We start from the raw sequence: 18,651 nt of genomic DNA on the forward strand, positions 1-18,651 counted from the left end.
TGATTCCATTTATTTATTTATTTATTTATTTAATTTTGTCTTTTTTGAGATACAGTCTGGTTCTGCTGCCCAGGATGGAGCACAGTGATGCGCTCTCAGCTCAGTGCGATCTCAGCTCCACCTGCCAGGCCCAACTAATTCTCCCATCTCAGCCTTGAGTAACTACATGAGCATGCCACATCCAACCAATTTTTGTATTTTTTTGTGACATAAGGTATCACCATATTGCCCAAGCTGGTCTCAAACTCCTGAGCTCAGGGAATCCTCCCCTCCCAAAGTGCTGGGATTACAGGTGTGAGCCACTGTGACAAGCCCTTGTATATTTTTCACTGAGCTTAGTAGTGTAAACCTTTAATAACACCATGGGACCTGTATGAAATGCCACTAGTGATGCTAGAAGTGCTCCTAAGAAACAGAAAAAAATTATGACATTACAAGAATAAGTTGAGTTGCTTGACATGTACCATAGATTGAGGTTGCCCATCATTTCAAGATAAATGAATCCAGCATAAAAATTCATGAAGCCATTGCTAAAACCACACAAGCAGGTGCAAAAACTTTGCACTTTTTGTAAAACATAAAATATTTGCTGACTGTTTATGTTATTGTTGGGCTTCCAGTCAACAGTAGGCTATTAGTAGTTAAGTTTTAAGGGGGTCAAAAGTTACGTATGAATTTTCAAATGCATGAGTAGGGGGTGGAAACCCTAACTTTCCATTGTTCAAGATTTAACTCTGTTAACATTATCTTTGCAACAGCCTCAATTACATTTATCATCTTAATAAATGTAATTTTACTCACTCTTCTTGAACATGCTGTAACCCCAATTCAAGCTTATGACTCCATACTCCTAGTTAGTCTTTACTTATGACCCAGCAGTCCTACACTGACCATATAGTTAATCCTACCTCCTGACCACCCACAGGAACATTATTAACTCTATTCGTGACACCTTAGTAATATAACTTCACTTTAACTTGATTATTTTATTATCTTTAGGTCTACTAACTAATATATTAATAGCCTACCAGTGATGATGTTGTAGCTGAGAAAGCTCATTGCAAGACAATCACATATTAATCATTCAAAAATGCCTACAGTACAGAATAATTTATCATATTACAAGCTTTCTTCTGAGCCTTCTACCACTCAAGTCTAGCCCCAATCCCAGAACTGGGAGGTTGCTGACCACCAACAGGTATTCACCCACTTAATCTCCTAGAAGTTTACTCAATACATCAGTCCTGTTAGCCTCAAGAGTATCAATCACCTGAGTGCACCATAGCTTAATAGAAGAAATCCATAAAAATATACTTCAAGCTCTTTTCATCACAATTTCATTAGGCATTTCTTTTATATTATTACAAACCTTAGAACACTTCAAAATATCCTTTACCATTTGCAATGGTGTAAATGGCTCATCATTCTTCATAGTAACAGGCTTCCAATGACTACATGCAATTATCAGAGCCCCAACTTCCTTATCCTCTGCTTCTTTTTTTTATTGGGTACATGTGCAGAACGTGCAGGTTTGTTACATAGGTATACACGTGCCATGGCCATTTGCTGCATTGATCACCCTGTCATCTACACTAGGTATTTCTCCTAATGCTATCCCTCCCCTAGCCCCCCACCCCCATACCAGCCCCAGTGTGTGATGTTTCCCCTCCCCATGTCCATGTGTTCTCATTGTTCAATACCCACTTATGAGTGAGAACATGTGGTGTTTGGTTTCCTGTTCCTGTGTCAGTTTGCTGAGAATGATGGTTTCTAGCTTCATCCATGTCCCTCCAAAGGACATGAACTCATCCTTTTTTATGACTGCATAGTATTTCATGGTGTATATGTGCCACATTTTTTTTATCCAGTCTATCACTGATGGGCATTTGGGTTGGTTCCAAGTCTTTGCTATTGTGAACAGTGCTGCAACAAACATATGTGTGCATGTATCTTTACAATAGAATGTTTTATAATCCTTTAGGTATATATCCAGTAATGGGATTGCTGGGTCAAATGGTATTTCTAGTTCTAGATCCTTGAGGAATTGCCACACTGTCTTCCACAATGGCTGAACTAATTTACACTCCCACCAACAGTGTAAAAGCATTCCTATTTCTCCATATCATCTCCAGTATCTGTCTCCTGATTTTTTAATGATCACCACTCTAAGTGGCATGAGATGGTATCTCAATGTGGTTTTGATTTGCATTTCTCTAACAACCAGTGATAATGAGCTTTTTTATCCTCTGCTTCTTATGTCAACTTAACATTTAACCAGCATTTTGGTTTTGAAGTTACCTGATAATGACATTTTACAGATGTAATGACTATTGCTGTACATTTCTGTCTATTGATGAAGATCCTATTCTTTTAGTATTAACTGTACAACTGACTTCCAATCAATTAGCTTTAGTCTAAACTGGAAAATAACCTTACATTAGCTTTAGCAACGAATACATCACTAGCACTAGTACTTGTAATCATCACATTCTGCTTCCCACAACTAAACATCTATATAGAAAAATCAAGCCCATACAAGTGCGGATTTGATCTAATAGGCACTGCCTGCCATTTCCATAAAATTTTTCATATGAACTATTACATTTCTATTATTCAACCTAGAAATGTCCCTCCTATTACTGCAACATGAGCATTTCAAACAAGTAACCCAAAAGTTATTCTTACTATAGCTCTAATTTTAAACTACATTCTAGACTTAGGCCTAAGCTTATGAATGAATCCAAGATGGACAAGAATGAGCTGACTTGAGTATGGTAATTAGTTTAAATTACAACAAATAATTCTGACTCATTAAATTATGATATTTTATAATTACCAATATGCCTTCAATTTTTATCAGTATTATTCTAGTTTACATCATATCCCTAATAGGACTACTAATATAATGGGATCACATCTAATATCTCCATTATTATGTTTAAAATGTAAAATACTATCACTATTTATTCTAGGAATCCCTGTAATTTTAAATATATTCTTTAACTTATCCATGATAATACCTATCATTTTACTAGTATTTGTAGCCTGTGAGGCTGCCATAGGACTGGCATTACTAAAAATGGTATCTAATGCATATGGCTCAGCTTACATATAAAACTCAAATTTCCTTCAATGCTAGCAATTATTATACCCACAATTATGCTTATGCCAGTGATATGATATTCTAAAAATTCTAAACTTTGAATTCACACAACTATGCACTGTCTACTAATTAGTTTCATCAGTTTATTCCCCTAAGGCTAATTTAGTAAACATAGCCTAAACTTTTTATTAGTCTTTTTTTCTCCAACTCACTAACAGCCCTGATTTTATTAAAATACTAACAAATTGATTACTTCCCCGAATAATTATAGCAAGTCAACAGCATCTCTCCAAAGAATCATCTATACAAAAAAGCTATATATTTCAATGTTAACTTTTCTACATTTACTCTTAATCATAACATCTACTGCCAAAGAACTAACTCTATTTTACATTCTCTTTGAGGCAACACTGATTCCAACTGTAATTATTATTATCTGATAAGGAAACCACATAGAATGATTAAATTCAGGGCTCTCTTTCCTGTTCTATACACTAATTGTTTTTTTACCTCAACTCCTTGCATTAATTTATATCCAAAACTCCACAGGCTTATTACAATTTTTAATAACCTGTTACTGTGTTCAAACACTACTGAGCTCTTGACATAATAGTCTTTTATGATTAGCATGCATGATAGCACTTATGGTAAAAATATCCCTTTATCTCTGACTACCAAACTACATGCAAAAGCTCCAATTGCTGAATCCACAGTTCTTGCAGCTGTAAATTAGCTGGCTATAATATAATACAAATTACTATAATTCCAAACCCAGTAACAGAATATATAGCTTATCCATTTTATATAGTATCCCTGTGAGAAATAATTATAGCAAGCTCTATTTGTTTACATCAAGTAGACTTAAAATCACTTATCTCAGTCAGGCATGGTGGGTCACGCCTGTAATCTCAGCACTTTGGGAAGCCAAGGTGGGTGGATCACTTGAGGCCAGGAGTTCGAGACCAGCCTGGCCAACATGGCAAACTCCGTCTTTACTAAAAATAGAAAAATTAGCCAGCATGGTAGCGCACGCCTGTAATCCTGCTACTCAGGAGGCTGAGGTATAAGAATCGCTTGAACCCAGCAGGCAGAGGTTGCAGTGAGACAAAATCATGCCACTTCACTCCAGCCTGGGAGACATAGTAAGATTCTATCTAAAAAAAAAAATCACTTATTACATATTCATCCCTAAATCATATAGCACTAGTATTTATAGCCATTTTCATCCAAACTCCATAAATTTTTATAGGAGCTGTGACTCTAATAATTGCCCATGGCCTCACATCATCCATACCATTCTTCTTCAGAAACTCACATTATGAATAAATGTAAAGCTGAAATGTTCTCTTAACTCAAGGACTAGAGACATTGCTCCCTTTAATAACAAATGATGAGTATTAGCTAGCCTAAACGTTGTAGCCCTACCACCAACCATCAGCCTAATCAGAGAGCTATTTGTAGTTATAGAATCATTTTTATGATTTAATTTTACCATTATTATTAATAGGAATTAATATATTAATTACAGCCCAATAGTCCCTCTGCATATTAATTACAACACAACAGGGAAAATTTACATATCACATTAATAAATGAGCCATTATTCACATGAGAAAATGTGAATGCTACTCCTATCACTTAATAGCAAAATTATTCTAGGACGCACATACTGTTAATATACATAAAAATTTTGATTATAAATCAAATAATAGAAGCTTAAAACTCCTTATTTACTGAGAAAGTATGCAAGAACTGCTAACAATGCCCTAATATATTAATGTAAAAATATAGCTTAATCAACTTTTAAAGGATACAAGTAATCCATTGGTTTTAGGAACCAAAAAAATGATGCAACTCCATAAAAGTAATAAGCGTGCGACTCACATCTGTAATCCCAGCACTTTGGGAGCCTGAGGCAGGCAGACCACCTGAGGACAGGAGTTCGAGAGCAACCTGGCCAACATGTTGAAACCCCATCTCTACTAAAAATACAAAAATTAGCAGAGTGTAGTGGTACACACCTGTAATCCCAGCCACTTGGAAGGCTGAGGAAGGAAAGTTGCTTGAACCTGGGAGGCAGAGGCTGTAGTGAGCCAAGATCATACCACTGCACTCCAGCCTGAGTGACAGAGTGAGACTCTGTCTCAAAAAAATAAAAATAAATAAATAAAAGCAAACAAAAAAGTAATAAATTTATTCTCTTCCTTTATCACCATTTCACTTATCTTAATTTTACCAATTATCATAACTATTACCAAGACTTACAAAGATATTTCATATCCTTACTATGTAAAAACTTCGACATCATATACTCTTAAAACTAGTCTCATTCCAGCTCTAATATACATTTACTCAGGCCAAGAAATAATCCAAGTAACTATTCAAACCTTAAAACTAACACTCAGCTTCAAGTTACATTATTTCTCAATAATATTTGTATCAGTGGCACTTTCTGTTACATGATCAATCAGCATTTTCAATATGATACATACATTTAGATTCAAATACTGATTTTTAAAATATTTACTTAGGCCAGGCATGGTGGCTCACGCCTGTAATACCAGCACTTTGGGAGACCGAGGCAGGTGGATCACAAGGTCAGGAGATCAAGACCATCCTGGCTAACGTGGTGAAACCTGTCTCTACTAAAAACACACAAAATTAGCTGGGCATGGTGGCACACAACCGTAGGCCCAGCTACTCGGGAGGCTGAGGCAGGAGAATCGCTTGAACCTGGGAGGCAGAGGTTGCAGTGAGCCAAGATCGTGCCACTGCACTCCAGCCTGGGTGACAGAGCTAGCAGACTCCATCTCGAAAAAAAACTTCCTTTTTTTTCCCATCGCTATACAAATTTTAGTTACTGCCAACAAACTTTGGCAACTGGCAACTCTTTGTTGGATGAGAATGGGTGGAAATTGTATCATTTTTACTTATCAAATGATGATACAGCTGAGTGAATGCAAGTATAGCAGCCCTCCCTGAGTGAATGCTATTTGACATAATCACATTGGAAACATCAGATTTCTATTATCAATAGCACAATTTTTACTATACTAAGATACATGGGAGTTTCGTCAAATTTTCATGCTCCACTTCAACCCTATATCTTTCCATTACTTGGGCTTCTTCTGGAAGCAACTGGCAAATCTGTCCACTTTGGCCTTCATCCATGATTACCATCAGCAATAGAAGGCCCAACGCCTGTCTCAGATCTACTCCATTCCAGCACAGTAGCTGTAGCAGGATTTTCCTATTAATCTGCTTTTCACCTACTCATAGAAAACAACAGAACAATTCAAAAACTGACAATATGCCTAGGTGCTGTGAACACTTTATTCACAGCAATTTGTGTCCTAACACAAAATGACATCTAAAACGTCACATTTTCCACCTCAAGCCAATTAGGTCACTATTGATATTAATCAACTGCATCTAGCATTTCTTCATATCTGTACATATGCATTCTTCAAAGCTACGCTGTTTATATGCTCCAGACCCATCATTCATAACCTTAATGATGACCAGAGTACTCAAAAAATAGGAGGCCTAATTAGAGCTATACTCTTTACCACTTTTTTGCTTATTACTGTAAACCTCACATTTACATGTTCACCTTTTCTTACAGGCTTCTACTCCAGTGATTTAAATATCAAAATTGCTAACACATCATAACCAGTACCTGAGCCCTTTAATTACACTGATCACCACCTCCCTAACAACTGTCTACTGCATTTGAATTATTTTCTTTGCATGCCTAGGACAACCTCACTTTTACACTTTAATAAATATCAATGAAAACAACCTCCTCCTAATTAATTTGCTAAATGTTTAACAGCCGGTAGCATTTTCCCTGGATTTTTTTCATGTATAACTGTCTTAGTATTCTCTCTCACTATTCATATAGGTTTTTCAGTGAGCAAGATAGCTGACTAGAGTCACCTGGCACTTATCACTCACACACAAAAGGACCAATGCACTAATAAAGAACTAAGATTTGACTAGAATGTCAAATGGAGAGCACTGACGTGCAGCAGGGGAATGGAGATGCACCTGTGGTGATTGGCAGTCCAGGAGGGCAGTGTGAAGGTAAACAGCCTCTGCTGCCCTGTCTCCTCTGTCTGGATCAGATCAGCCTGGACACAGGTGGGACTTCCTACAGTGGGAAAAAGGTTAGCAGAATATCACGGCCAACACCCACTGCTACCACAAATATCAACAATTCTTTCTACAGGAGAACCCCATAGTCGGCATAGGCCTTGAGTGTAGTGTTTAGGGCTGCTGGGAATTCACATAGCTGCATTGCCCTGTATTAGGAGCACAAAGTATGCTCCCAATTGCCCCCTCATCCACCTCTGTGAACCAAGCTGCTACAGCACAGTGCCATCTTGGAGTGCCCCCTCCTCTGGGGGACAGTAGCCACTGCACCTCTCCAGCACTGGAGCTCCATCTTCATTATACCACCAAACTCACATAGGTGGCTGAACACTACACCCCAGTTGCACAGAACCTGAGTTTACTGCTGGCTGTGAGTATGGTCCTGCAGAGCAGGGAAACCAACCCCAGCCAGCACACTTCCAGCTGGAGGAAATGAAACTGCCACTCTCACCCAGGATGAACCTGTCCTTGAGTTGGTCAAATCACTGCATGCCCCCCAAGCTGAAAAGGCTCTTGAGCCTCAGAGCAGCTGGTATATCCCTGGGCCAACAGGGTGGCTACGCATCAATGCTCAGGACCTGAAAAACAGCCCTGTAGCACCCCTGGCCTGCCCAATGGCCCTATGCCCCCAATAAGGGCCAGAGAAACCATCTTGCAGGCTGCCCCTGGCAGGCATGTCCCCAGCCTGGGCAAGCAGCCAAGAGCCCATGTCCAGGACCTGAGAAACAGCTCCCTGGGTTACCTCCAGTGGCCACACCCCTGAGCAGTCTTGCACCAGCACCCCAGACCTGTGAAATGGCCCTGTGGGCAGCCCCCAGCAGACACATCACCAGGCTAACAAAGCAGCTGTGCACCCACATCTCAGGCCCAAGAAACAGCCCTACAGGCTGCCCCTGGCAGACAGGACCCCAGGCCAGCTTAACAGCTGTGTGTCCACAGCCCAGGCCTGAGAAACAGTCCCACAAGTTGCTCTGAGCAGGAATATCCCCAGGCCAGACAAGCTACTGCATGCCACCCATTTAAGAAACAGCCCGGTGAGACCATCCCTGACAAAGTCACACCACCATCTCTACAAACTCTCTCAGTCTAGGCTACTGAGAAACTTGCAAATGCCACTAATATAGATTTAGCCGAAGAAACTATATGAAGACTAAACTGCTGGATCCACCTAGAACTAGGCCACCAGGTGCCTCACCTATCTGACATCCAAAGATCCATTCATACAAATATTTCCCTGGGAAAAATCTACTCCAAAAGATTGAAAGAGGTAACTTTTCTACCAGATACATAGAAATCAATGTAGGGACACATGAATCAGGAAAGAACAAGGAAACTTCTTCAATAAAAACAATAATTCTCCAGTAAGAGACCCTGATTATAAGGAAATATATAAAATGTCAGAAAAAAATTCAAAATAATAATCTTAAGGAAACTCAGTGAGATATAATAGAATACAGATAGACAAATCATAAAAACAATTCATGATTTAAATGAGAAATTCAACAAATAAATAGATATAAAAAGGACCAAACCGATATCCTAGAGCTGAAGAATTCAATGACTGAAATAAAATGTACAATTGTGGGCCGGGTACAGTGGCTCACACCTATAATCTTGGCACTTTGGGAGGCCGAGGTGGGTGGATCACTTGAGATCAGGAGTTCCAGACCAGCCTGGCCAATAAGGCAAAACCCCTAGTTTTTGTATTTTAGTACTTACTAAAATACAAAAATCAGCCGAGCATTGTGGCTCATGTCTGTAATTCTAGCTTCATGGAGGCTGAGGCACAAGAATAGCTTGAACCCAGGAGGTGGAGGTTGCAGTGAGCCGAGACAGTGCCACTACTCTCCAGCCTGGGCAACAGAGCAAGACTCTGAAAGAAATGTCAATTGAGACGAGACCACACAGAAGAAATAATTTCTGAACTTGAAGGCAGGTCTATTGAAATAATACAGGCAAATGAAAAAGAACAGAATGAAGAAAGGCTACAGGACTTGTGGGACATTGTTAAACAAACAAATTATCACATGATGGGAGTTCCAGAAGAAGAGAAGCTCCTATAATCACAAGAAACTGAATTCTTCAAACAACCTGAACAAACTTGAAAGAGATCCCTTTAAATGAGAATGCGCTAGCCAACATCTTTCTTTCAGTCTTGTGAAATCTTAAGCAGAGAATTCAATTACACTCTATCCAGACATCTGAACGACTGTGAGAAAATAGATGTTGTTTTAAACAACTAAGCTTGTAATAATTTGTTATGCGGCAATAAAAAGAGAATACACCTAATGACCTTAGTAACCAAGTGAAATTGCAGCATATTCACCAAATTCAATACCATGAAACAGCATAGATGAGTCTTAGAAACATAATAATGGGTGATGTAAGCAAAATCAAATAATGTATTATTTAAGCATCCTAGATATAAGATTTTTTTTACAAAATTAATTTTCAAAAGGAAAAAAACAAAATCAAAACTCATAGAAGTAGTTAACTTCTGGGAAATAGGCAGGATGAGATGGGGAGAAACTCATAAGCAGATACAAATCATCCATAATGTTTTAGGTTCTAGGTTAGGTTAAGTACTGGTTGGTAGCATTATATTATTCTACATATAATTTACATTAGAATTATGGATTATCATTTTTGTATCAAATATTATATTTAAAAGATTATATAGGCTGGGTGCAGTGGCTCACGCCTATAATCCCAGCACTTTGGGAAGTCGAGGTGGGCAGATCATTTGAGGTCAGAAGTTCGAGACCAGCCTACCAACATAGTGAAATTCCATCTCTACTAAAAAAACAAAAAAATTAGCCAGGCATGGTGGTGCATGCCTGTAGTCCTAGCTACTCGAGAGGCTGAGGCAGGAGAATCTCTTGAACTCGGGAGGTGGAGGTTGCAGTGAGCCAAGATCATGCCACTACACTCCAGCCTGGGTGACAGGATGAGACTCTGTCTCAAAAAAAAAAAAAGGAAAGAAAAGGAAAAAACGATAATATAAAAAAACCTACAATGGCTTCCTATTTTTCTTAGAATAAAATTCAAATTATGGTCTATAAGGCTCTAAATAATCTGGTCTCCACCTATGTTATCTCAAGCCACTTTCTCCCTTGCTTTTTGCTCCACTTACAATGGCTGCCATCTTCTTCTAGGCATAACCTTTTCTTATCTTAGAGCTTTCGCACATATTCATACAGTATGTCTCTACCCCTGGATCTTTGGTATGCTAACTCCTTTAATGTTACCTCAACTATCCTCTCTAATAAGTCTTATAAAAATCAGTCACCTCCTTTATTTTCTACCATCTTTTTGATGCCTTCATAGTTTGTTTCTTAATTTATAATTTATTTGTTTTGCTTTTTTATGTCTCCACCATTATACTCTAAGATCTTTCCGAAAAGATACTGTGATCTTTAAAATGATCACTGTGATTCTGAACTAGGTTATTTCAGACCAATCATCTCACTGCACAACTATAAAAGCTAGACAAAGCATTGTCTAAATTGTGTTGAGAAGAATCAGTGAGTTATAAAGGCAGTAAGGATTTACATACCCAAGATTCCAGAAAGAAAGGAAGTCCAGAGACGTGGAGCCCATCATTTAGTGCCATTTTTCCTTTAAGGCATTTATGCCTTGAGAAGGCCAAGAAGTTATAAAACTGAGGAGAGCTTTGAGATACAAATATAAGGCTGGGAGAACAAAAACCAGAGTCCAGGGCTTGTCAGGGTTGAGAAGTCCTGGGAAACACCAGTTGGCTTTTTTTTGGACCCTAAAAGGCTTTAAGAGAATGACTGTCTCTTCAAATGTTATGACCTAGTTGCCTCATGTGCCTCACACTAGTCCCCATCCTGACGTTGGGACTAAGAATAAACCACAAAGAGACTAGCCTCCCTCACAGGAACTAAAGCTTGGCTTCAAGTCATTTCAATTTCAATCTTAATTGAATTAAAGTGGTCTGGCATTGTTAGTGCTCCTAGCCTAGCTGGCTGCCAGATACAAATATATACCTTCCCTGTAGAAATATGTAATTAAAATTAAGATCCACAAATTAGTTCTATAAATTTTCAAATACAATGTCTAGCACTCAATCAAAACAACTAGGCATGTGAGAATATAAGAACTGACTGAAAACTAAGGAAAGAAAAAAACCAATAATTTAAATAGACTCACAGAAGATCCAGATAATAAATTTGGAATTTAAAATAGCATTGATGGCTAAAAACTGTAAGTATACATACCCCAAAATTCATATGTTGAAATCCTAATCCTCTACATGATGATATTTGGAGGTAGGGACTTTGGGAGGTAATTAGGTCTTGAGGGTAGAGCCCTCAGGAATGGGATTGGTATTCTTATGATGAGACATGAAAGAGATGATCTCCCTCCACGATGTGAGGATATGGTAAACAGAAGGCCATTTGCAAACCAAAAAGAGGGCCCTGAGCAGGAATCAAATCAGCTGACATCTTGATCTTGGACATCGAGCCTCCAGAACTAATAAATAAAGATCTGTTGTTTAAACCATCCAATCCATGGTATTTCTTACAGTAGCTTAAGCTGACCAAGACAATAATAAATATGTCCAAAGAATTAAAAGACATGGCTGTGGATTTTGACAAGTAAATAGAAACTATAAAAAGAAGGGAAAATCCATAGTGAGAAATAAAATAACTAAAATTAAGAATTCAGCTGATTTAATGGCAGAATAAAAACAAGAAAGAACCTATAAACTAGAATATAAGTCAAAAGAAAATAACTAGACTGAAGCATAGCAAAAGAAAAAAGGATGAGAAATAAAATAAAAAAAAAAAAAGCATGAGCCCTATGAAATGCATTGGGGAATGAGGAGACAGTAAGTATTGTGCTTTATTTCTCATAAATGAGTTTTCACCTCTGCTAAGCACAATGTAATCCCAGCACTTTGGGAGGCTGAGACTGGAGGATCACTTGAGGCCAGGAGTTAGAGAGTAGCCTGGTCAACACAGCAAGACCTCATCTCAAAAAAGAAAAAAAAAACAAGCCAGGTGTGGTGGCGTGTGATGTGTCTGTAGTCCCTGCTCCTTGGGAGGCTGAGGCAGGATGATTGTTTGAGCCCAGAAGTTTGGGGCTGCTGTGAGCATAATCATGCCACTGCACTCCAATCTGGCCCAATCTGGGTGACAGAGTGAGGCACTGCTTCAAAAAATAGAGCTTTCACCTCTTTTTTTGGCTGACTTTTTCAAACAAGATACCTAAATTTGACAAGTAAAAATCAGAAATAATCTCATGAAACACCACCACCATAATGAAAGTTTCTGGGCCTATAGCAACCCTATGTCTCAAAAGAATAAATTAATATATTATACAAATAACACATAAGATGAATATTTTGAGCTCTTTTGAACTTTTTTTTCTTTTCTTTTTTTGTTTTTACCTTTCCCGGGGTGGTTGTTGAAGTTTTTCAAGTCGCACTACAGATGGCTGGTCGGAGGGTTGCCCAGCTGGAGTCCCAATAGTAACATTCAGATCTGGGGATAAGAATGCTGGATATTCTATTGCCTGTGGCTTAATAACATGTCTGTAAAATAATAAGTGAAATATTGAAACTATACAAAAGTCCACTTCCAAAATCAGTGGCAGCTATCACTTTTGAACCCTTCTCTCTTACATTTTCAGCTCACCTGTCCACTTTGGGCCATCGAAGGCTAGAGCTAGGAAAAAAGTCAAGAGCCAGAAATCCAGAGATAAGTGCTCTCTTGATTATCCTTACTACTAAACTCAGATCATAGGCAGCAGGGATGGAAAGGACAGAAGGGCCTGAAGTTCTAATGAGAAGTACAAAGCCCAGATCTCTCTCTCAATCTTTAGACCCAAATCTCTATCTCTTAAATATTTTATTTTTAAAATCTATTAATTTTTTGGAATGTATTGTGTGCTAGGTGCAATGTTCATATAGCTATATATATTATTTCATTCGCTTTTCACAGCAAGCCCATCAGATAAGAATTATTAGATCCTATTATATATATAAGAAAGCTAGATTCAAGAGATTAAACAACTCCTCCCAAGGTCTTACAGCTGGTAAGTGGCAAAGCTAACATTTAAACACAGGCTCTTGAAATAAAGTTCAGATACTTAAACACTGTTCTATCCTGTGCATAGTGGTAATCACCCTAAACTTAACATGTCAAAATAGAACTCGCCATTTTCCCCTTCTTCAGCTATGCCCTTTTCTAAGTGTCCCCTGGTTCAGGAAATAACAGCACCAAATATATACCCAGTGGTCCCTAAATGTGAACATCTTTCTTCCTCCTTTCCCCTTCTGTCATCTATCTCCAATCAATCACTTCCTAATTACAGGAAATGTAACTAAACATTCTAAATATTTCACAAATTAATTTGTTCGTCTGTTCCATTATATTAGTCAGGGCTGTCCATAAAAATAGAACCAATAGGATGTATACATACAGAAAAATATTTATGATAAGCAATTGGCTCATATGATTATGGAGGCTGATAAGTCCTAAGATCTGCAGTGTTAATCAGCAAGCTGGAGACCCAGGGGAGGCAAAGGTATAATTTTTGACTGAGTTCAAAGGCCTTAGAATCAGGAGAGCCAATAGTGCAGTTCCAGTCCAAAGGCTGGTAGGCTGGAGATCCAGAAGAGCTGATGTTTCAGTTTGAGTACAAAGACAGGGAAAAGTTAATGTCCCAGTTCAAAGATAGGCAGCAGGAATTCTCTCTTACCCCAAAGTGAGTTAATTTTTTGTTTCTTTCAACTTATTGAATGAGGCCTGCCCACACTAGGGAGAGCAATCTATTTTACTCAGTCCGCCAGTTTAAAGTTCAATCTCATCAAAAACACTCTGCTCTCAGAATGATTTTTGACCAACAGCTGGGTACTTTATGGCCGCCACTAACAAGTTACTAGATCTGTTGCATAACATGATACAAATGGCAAAGAAGCTTGCATGGCAGCCTAGACCTGTTGCAGAACCTTCTCTTGTTCTGGGCCCCACTCAAAACTAGCAGCTTTTTGAGTCATCCAGTAAATGGGCCAGAATAACATACCCAAAGGAGGAACAGATTATCTCCAAAATCCAAAAAGGCCTATCTGTGGTTATTTCTCCAGATGTTGTATCTCTTTTTTGTTTCAAGAGAAACCAGATGCAACAATTCATCCTTCACTGTATACAGGATATCACCACGCATACCACTGGACCCCCAGAAATTTCACTGAGGTAGAAGGCCCTTGAATTTTTGTCACATTTATTTCCCACTCTCTGACACAAATATGTCTTACCAATAAGTCTAGAGTAGTTGCTACTTCTTGCTCACTAGGTCCAATCAGCATGTCATCAATAAAACAAACCAGTCTGCCATCTCATAGAAGAAAAAGGCAGTCAAGATCCCTGGGAACTAAATTGTAATGTAGGGCTAGAGAGCTGATACACCCCTAAGTTAGGACAGTGAAGGGGTATTGCTCGCCTTGCCAGCTGAAAGCAAACTGCTTCTGATGATCTTTATTAATAGGTATGGAGAAATAAGCATTTGCCAGATCTGTAGCTGCATACCAGGTACCAGGGGATATGTTAATTTGCTCAAACAATGAAACCACATCTGGTATAGCAGCTGCAATTGAAGTTGTCACTTGGCTAAGCTCACAAGAATCCACTGTGATTCTCTAATATCCATCTGTCTTCTTCACAGGCCAATATAGGATTTAAATGGAGATGTGGTGGGAATCACCACTCCTGCGTTTTTCAGGTCCTTGATGGTGGCACTAATCTCTGTAATTCCTCCATTCAGTATTGCTTTTCATTTACTACTTTCATAGATGGAGGGAATTCTAGTAGCTTCTTCTTGGCCTTTCCCAACATAATGGCCTTCATTCCACACATCAGGAAATCAATTTGGGGATTCTGCCAGCTACTTAGTATATCTATTCCAGTTATGCATTCTAGAACCAGGGAAATAACCACTGGATATGTTCAGGGACCCACAGAGCCAACTGTGAGATGGACCTTAACCAAAAGTCTATTGATCACTTGAGCTCCATAAGTCCCTACCCTGACGGACGAACTACCATTACTTTCAGAGTCTTCTGGAACTCGTGTTAGTTCAGAGACAGTGTCTAGTAGTTCCCAAAAGCCCTGATTGTTCCCTTCTCCCCAGTGCACAGTTACCATGGTAAAAGGTCATAGGTCCCTTTGGGGAAGGCTGGGAGAAATACTAGCTGTATAAAGTTTTGGAAGTATACTAGGGACCTTTCTTAAGGTGACCCAACCTCCCTTTCATTAAAGGCGTTCTGGGTCTGTAAAGTAGCTCAAGTCTGAGAATTGATTGAGAACCCATGACTCTGTTTTTATGATTCCGGTTAGACTTTTGCTCCCTCGACCTAAAACTTTTCTGCTTAACTTCATACAGATGAGGTTAGAATTTAGTAGGTTTCTTATCCATTCATGTCTAGGAACACATGATCAGATAGCCAACACCATAGGTCTGCACTAGAAAGATTATTCTGATTGCTGCTTTGATTCTACTATCCATTGTGGTAACCACGCCCACCTTGCCTTTGGCAGTTGAGTGTCTTCACTTGGTTCCTGCCACCCTGGGATCCAATTACTCCCATTGCATTTAAGTTTCCCAATTCAGTGACTGTAGTTGCCACTGTGAAGTCTGGCCCACAGGGAAGAGCAATCACAGTGCTCTTCAAGGATCCCAGAGTACCCTTCATGAATTCATTTCTCATAGTCAGGGTAAAAATTTTGTGTCTTCTGGACCCTCCCAGGGTGGGTGAGTCGATCTTACATGGCAAGTCCATTCTAACTTAATTTCTCTGAGCCTTTAAAACCCTTCCTCTAGCTAATTCACTGTGGGCCGTCTTTTGATTCCTTTTTCTGTCATTCAACTAAACAAGCTACGAGAGCCCTTTCTAACTCCCCAACCTACAACATTAAATGTGGAAATATCTGCTTAGGCCAGGTGCAGTAGCTCACACCTGCAATCCCAGCACTGTCAGAGGCTGAAGGGGGTGGATTGCTTGAGCACAGGTGTTCGAGACCAGCCTGGGCAACATGGCAAAACCCTGTCTCTATAAAAATACAAAAATTAGCCAAATGTGATAACACATTCCTGTATTTCCAGCTACTTGGGAGGCTGAGAGGGAGGAGCGATTGAGCCTCGAGAGGTTGAGGCTGCAGTGAGCCGTGATCGTGCCACTGTGCTCCAGCCTGGGCAACAGAACAAGACCCTGTCTCCAAAAAAATAAATAAATAAAAATAATCGGTTTAGTGAATCCATATCAATAAACTCAGCCTGATGCAACTTTATTTTCCTTCCACCATTATCCCATGCCCTTAAAATCCATTTCTACATATATTCTCCAGAATTCTGCCTGTATAAATTAAAAAACTCAAACAGTTCTTTTGGACTATACATGGAGTATATTCCTGAGTATCCAAAAGAGTAAAATTTGCTCACATTTGAGAAGCATAAACCTACAATGATGATGGTGGTAATGAGAAATATGTATTAATTTTGTAAGTAGGTAACAACTAATTAGGCATTTTACTATTTACTACCATGTTCTAAGTACTTTACATGTAACTTATTTAATCATCATAGTAGTTCAATTGAGTAGTTTTAATTTTTATCCCATCCAACAAATGAAGCATAAAGAGCCTGAGCAACTTGCCCAGAGTCAAGTAGGAGGAGAGCCCATGCAGTCTGGCTCTAGGGTCTGAACTCTCAATCACTATATCTTGCCCCTGCCTACTCCTCTAGCTCATACCCCATTGCTCTCCTCCTTGTTCCTAATCTCTTGGCCACTCTCAACTAAAGACAGTTCCCCAACACGATAGAACCTCTTATAGCTTCCTGCTTTTACTTATGTGGCCTCTCAAGAGAATGTGTCCCTTCACTCCTCCAAAATCAGCGAGATGCTCTACTACCACTTTTACAAGTCTCACTCCAAGCACTTTCTCTTGTGGAGCCTTACTTGATAACTCTTTCCTCCCCAACTTCCCTGACAAGAACTAGAAGCTTCTTGGCTGTTCCACAGTTGTTTATGTTTGGCTCTTGAAGGGCTTTTATCCCATTTGCATCATCACAGTAATAATTTTTTATGTTACTTTACATTAAACCATGAGCTACTCAAGGGCAAGGAGAAGACCTCACAGGTCTTTGTATTTGCCATGACTTGGGGATATAGCAGACATTCAATAAATGCTTATTTAATCAATGTATGAAGAAGAAAAATAAACATAAGAAAAAAATTAGCTTTACTATTTCAACAAATTGTCAATATGTAATAAAGTATTTTAATGATAATATCCAGTGTTGGTGAAACAATAGGAAAATAAGCACTTCAGAACACAATTTCCCATTCAATACCTAATTCCCTCAATCCCATTTCAGCTTTTTCCCATTTCTTCTTCTTGGATAACACTATAGATTAAATCTTTTTCTTAGGTGCTCATTTTTCTATAATCTATTTTTATTGGTGAAATTTCAAGATTGATTAGCATACTATATTTTAAGTTACTTTTGGTTTGCTAATGACTTTATTTTTTACCATAGACTTTTTATGGATGATTTTGTAGCAATAATTGAAGTGGTGTGGTGGTAAGGGTAACATTACTATACTGCAGAGCACAGAACTGATAACTATTAGACACTCCAATATTAAGTCTCTCACCTTTTCCCAAAAGGCGTATCTCCTTGGCCTGCTTTCCTTATTAAGCTATTCCTCCATTTTCTCCTTCAGGCATGAACTTGGCCTCTTCTTTTATCTCCACACGTCCTCAACACCTATCCAGGGCCATGCCCAGAAATTTAAAATTTCTCCCTCTTATTAAGCAAAATAATTCATGACTCTCTTTACCTCGGAGTCTAGCCCAACCTGGCCATGTCCTGGGGACTCCTTAAAATAACCAAAATGCTCCACTAAATGGATTAAAATTGTTTTAAATGCCACACTACCTGACCATATTAATGAGACTTAAAATACTTACGTCACGGGGTCTGTTCTTTCTGGAGGTGGTGCAATATTCATAAACATGGATGGTTCAATAATTTTCTGAAGAGGTTTTAACTGAAAAAAATGTAAGTGTATGTTAACACTGTTTAGTTACAATTAAAACTCATTGACTGTAATGCCATACCATATTAGTACCATAATGCTATGAATACCCCAGGACTATGAAACAGACCTTAAATGAGACATGTAAGGAAAAAGGAATTAAGAGAGGAAAAAAAACAAACTAACATTTATTGGGTACTAAATATTTGCCAAGCATTTTATTATACCTTTAATCCTATTTAACCTAAACCTATACCATAAGTAACTATGCATATTCTACCGAGGAGACTGAAGATCAGTAATTTGCTCAAGGCTACACAATAGGCAA

At 38.7% G+C, this 18,651-nt stretch overlaps 1 protein-coding gene across 1 annotated transcript in view; it reads right to left on the reverse strand.

Moving 5' to 3' along the window:
- The window catches only part of C2CD6 (C2 calcium dependent domain containing 6), a 173,435-nt gene that overhangs the window by 145,417 nt on the left and 9,367 nt on the right, over positions 1-18,651 (reverse strand). The window contains exons 4-5 of the mRNA XM_017545166.2: positions 18,256-18,335; positions 12,675-12,818 (exon numbers count right to left, since the gene is read on the reverse strand). Coding sequence (XP_017400655.2) covers positions 12,675-12,818; positions 18,256-18,335 — 224 coding nt within the window. The remainder of the gene's footprint in view (positions 1-12,674; positions 12,819-18,255; positions 18,336-18,651) is intronic.

This window comes from Cebus imitator, unplaced genomic scaffold (genome assembly GCF_001604975.1).
Source record: "Cebus imitator isolate Cc_AM_T3 unplaced genomic scaffold, Cebus_imitator-1.0 Scaffold178, whole genome shotgun sequence".
NCBI classification, from domain to species: Eukaryota; Metazoa; Chordata; class Mammalia; order Primates; family Cebidae; genus Cebus; species Cebus imitator.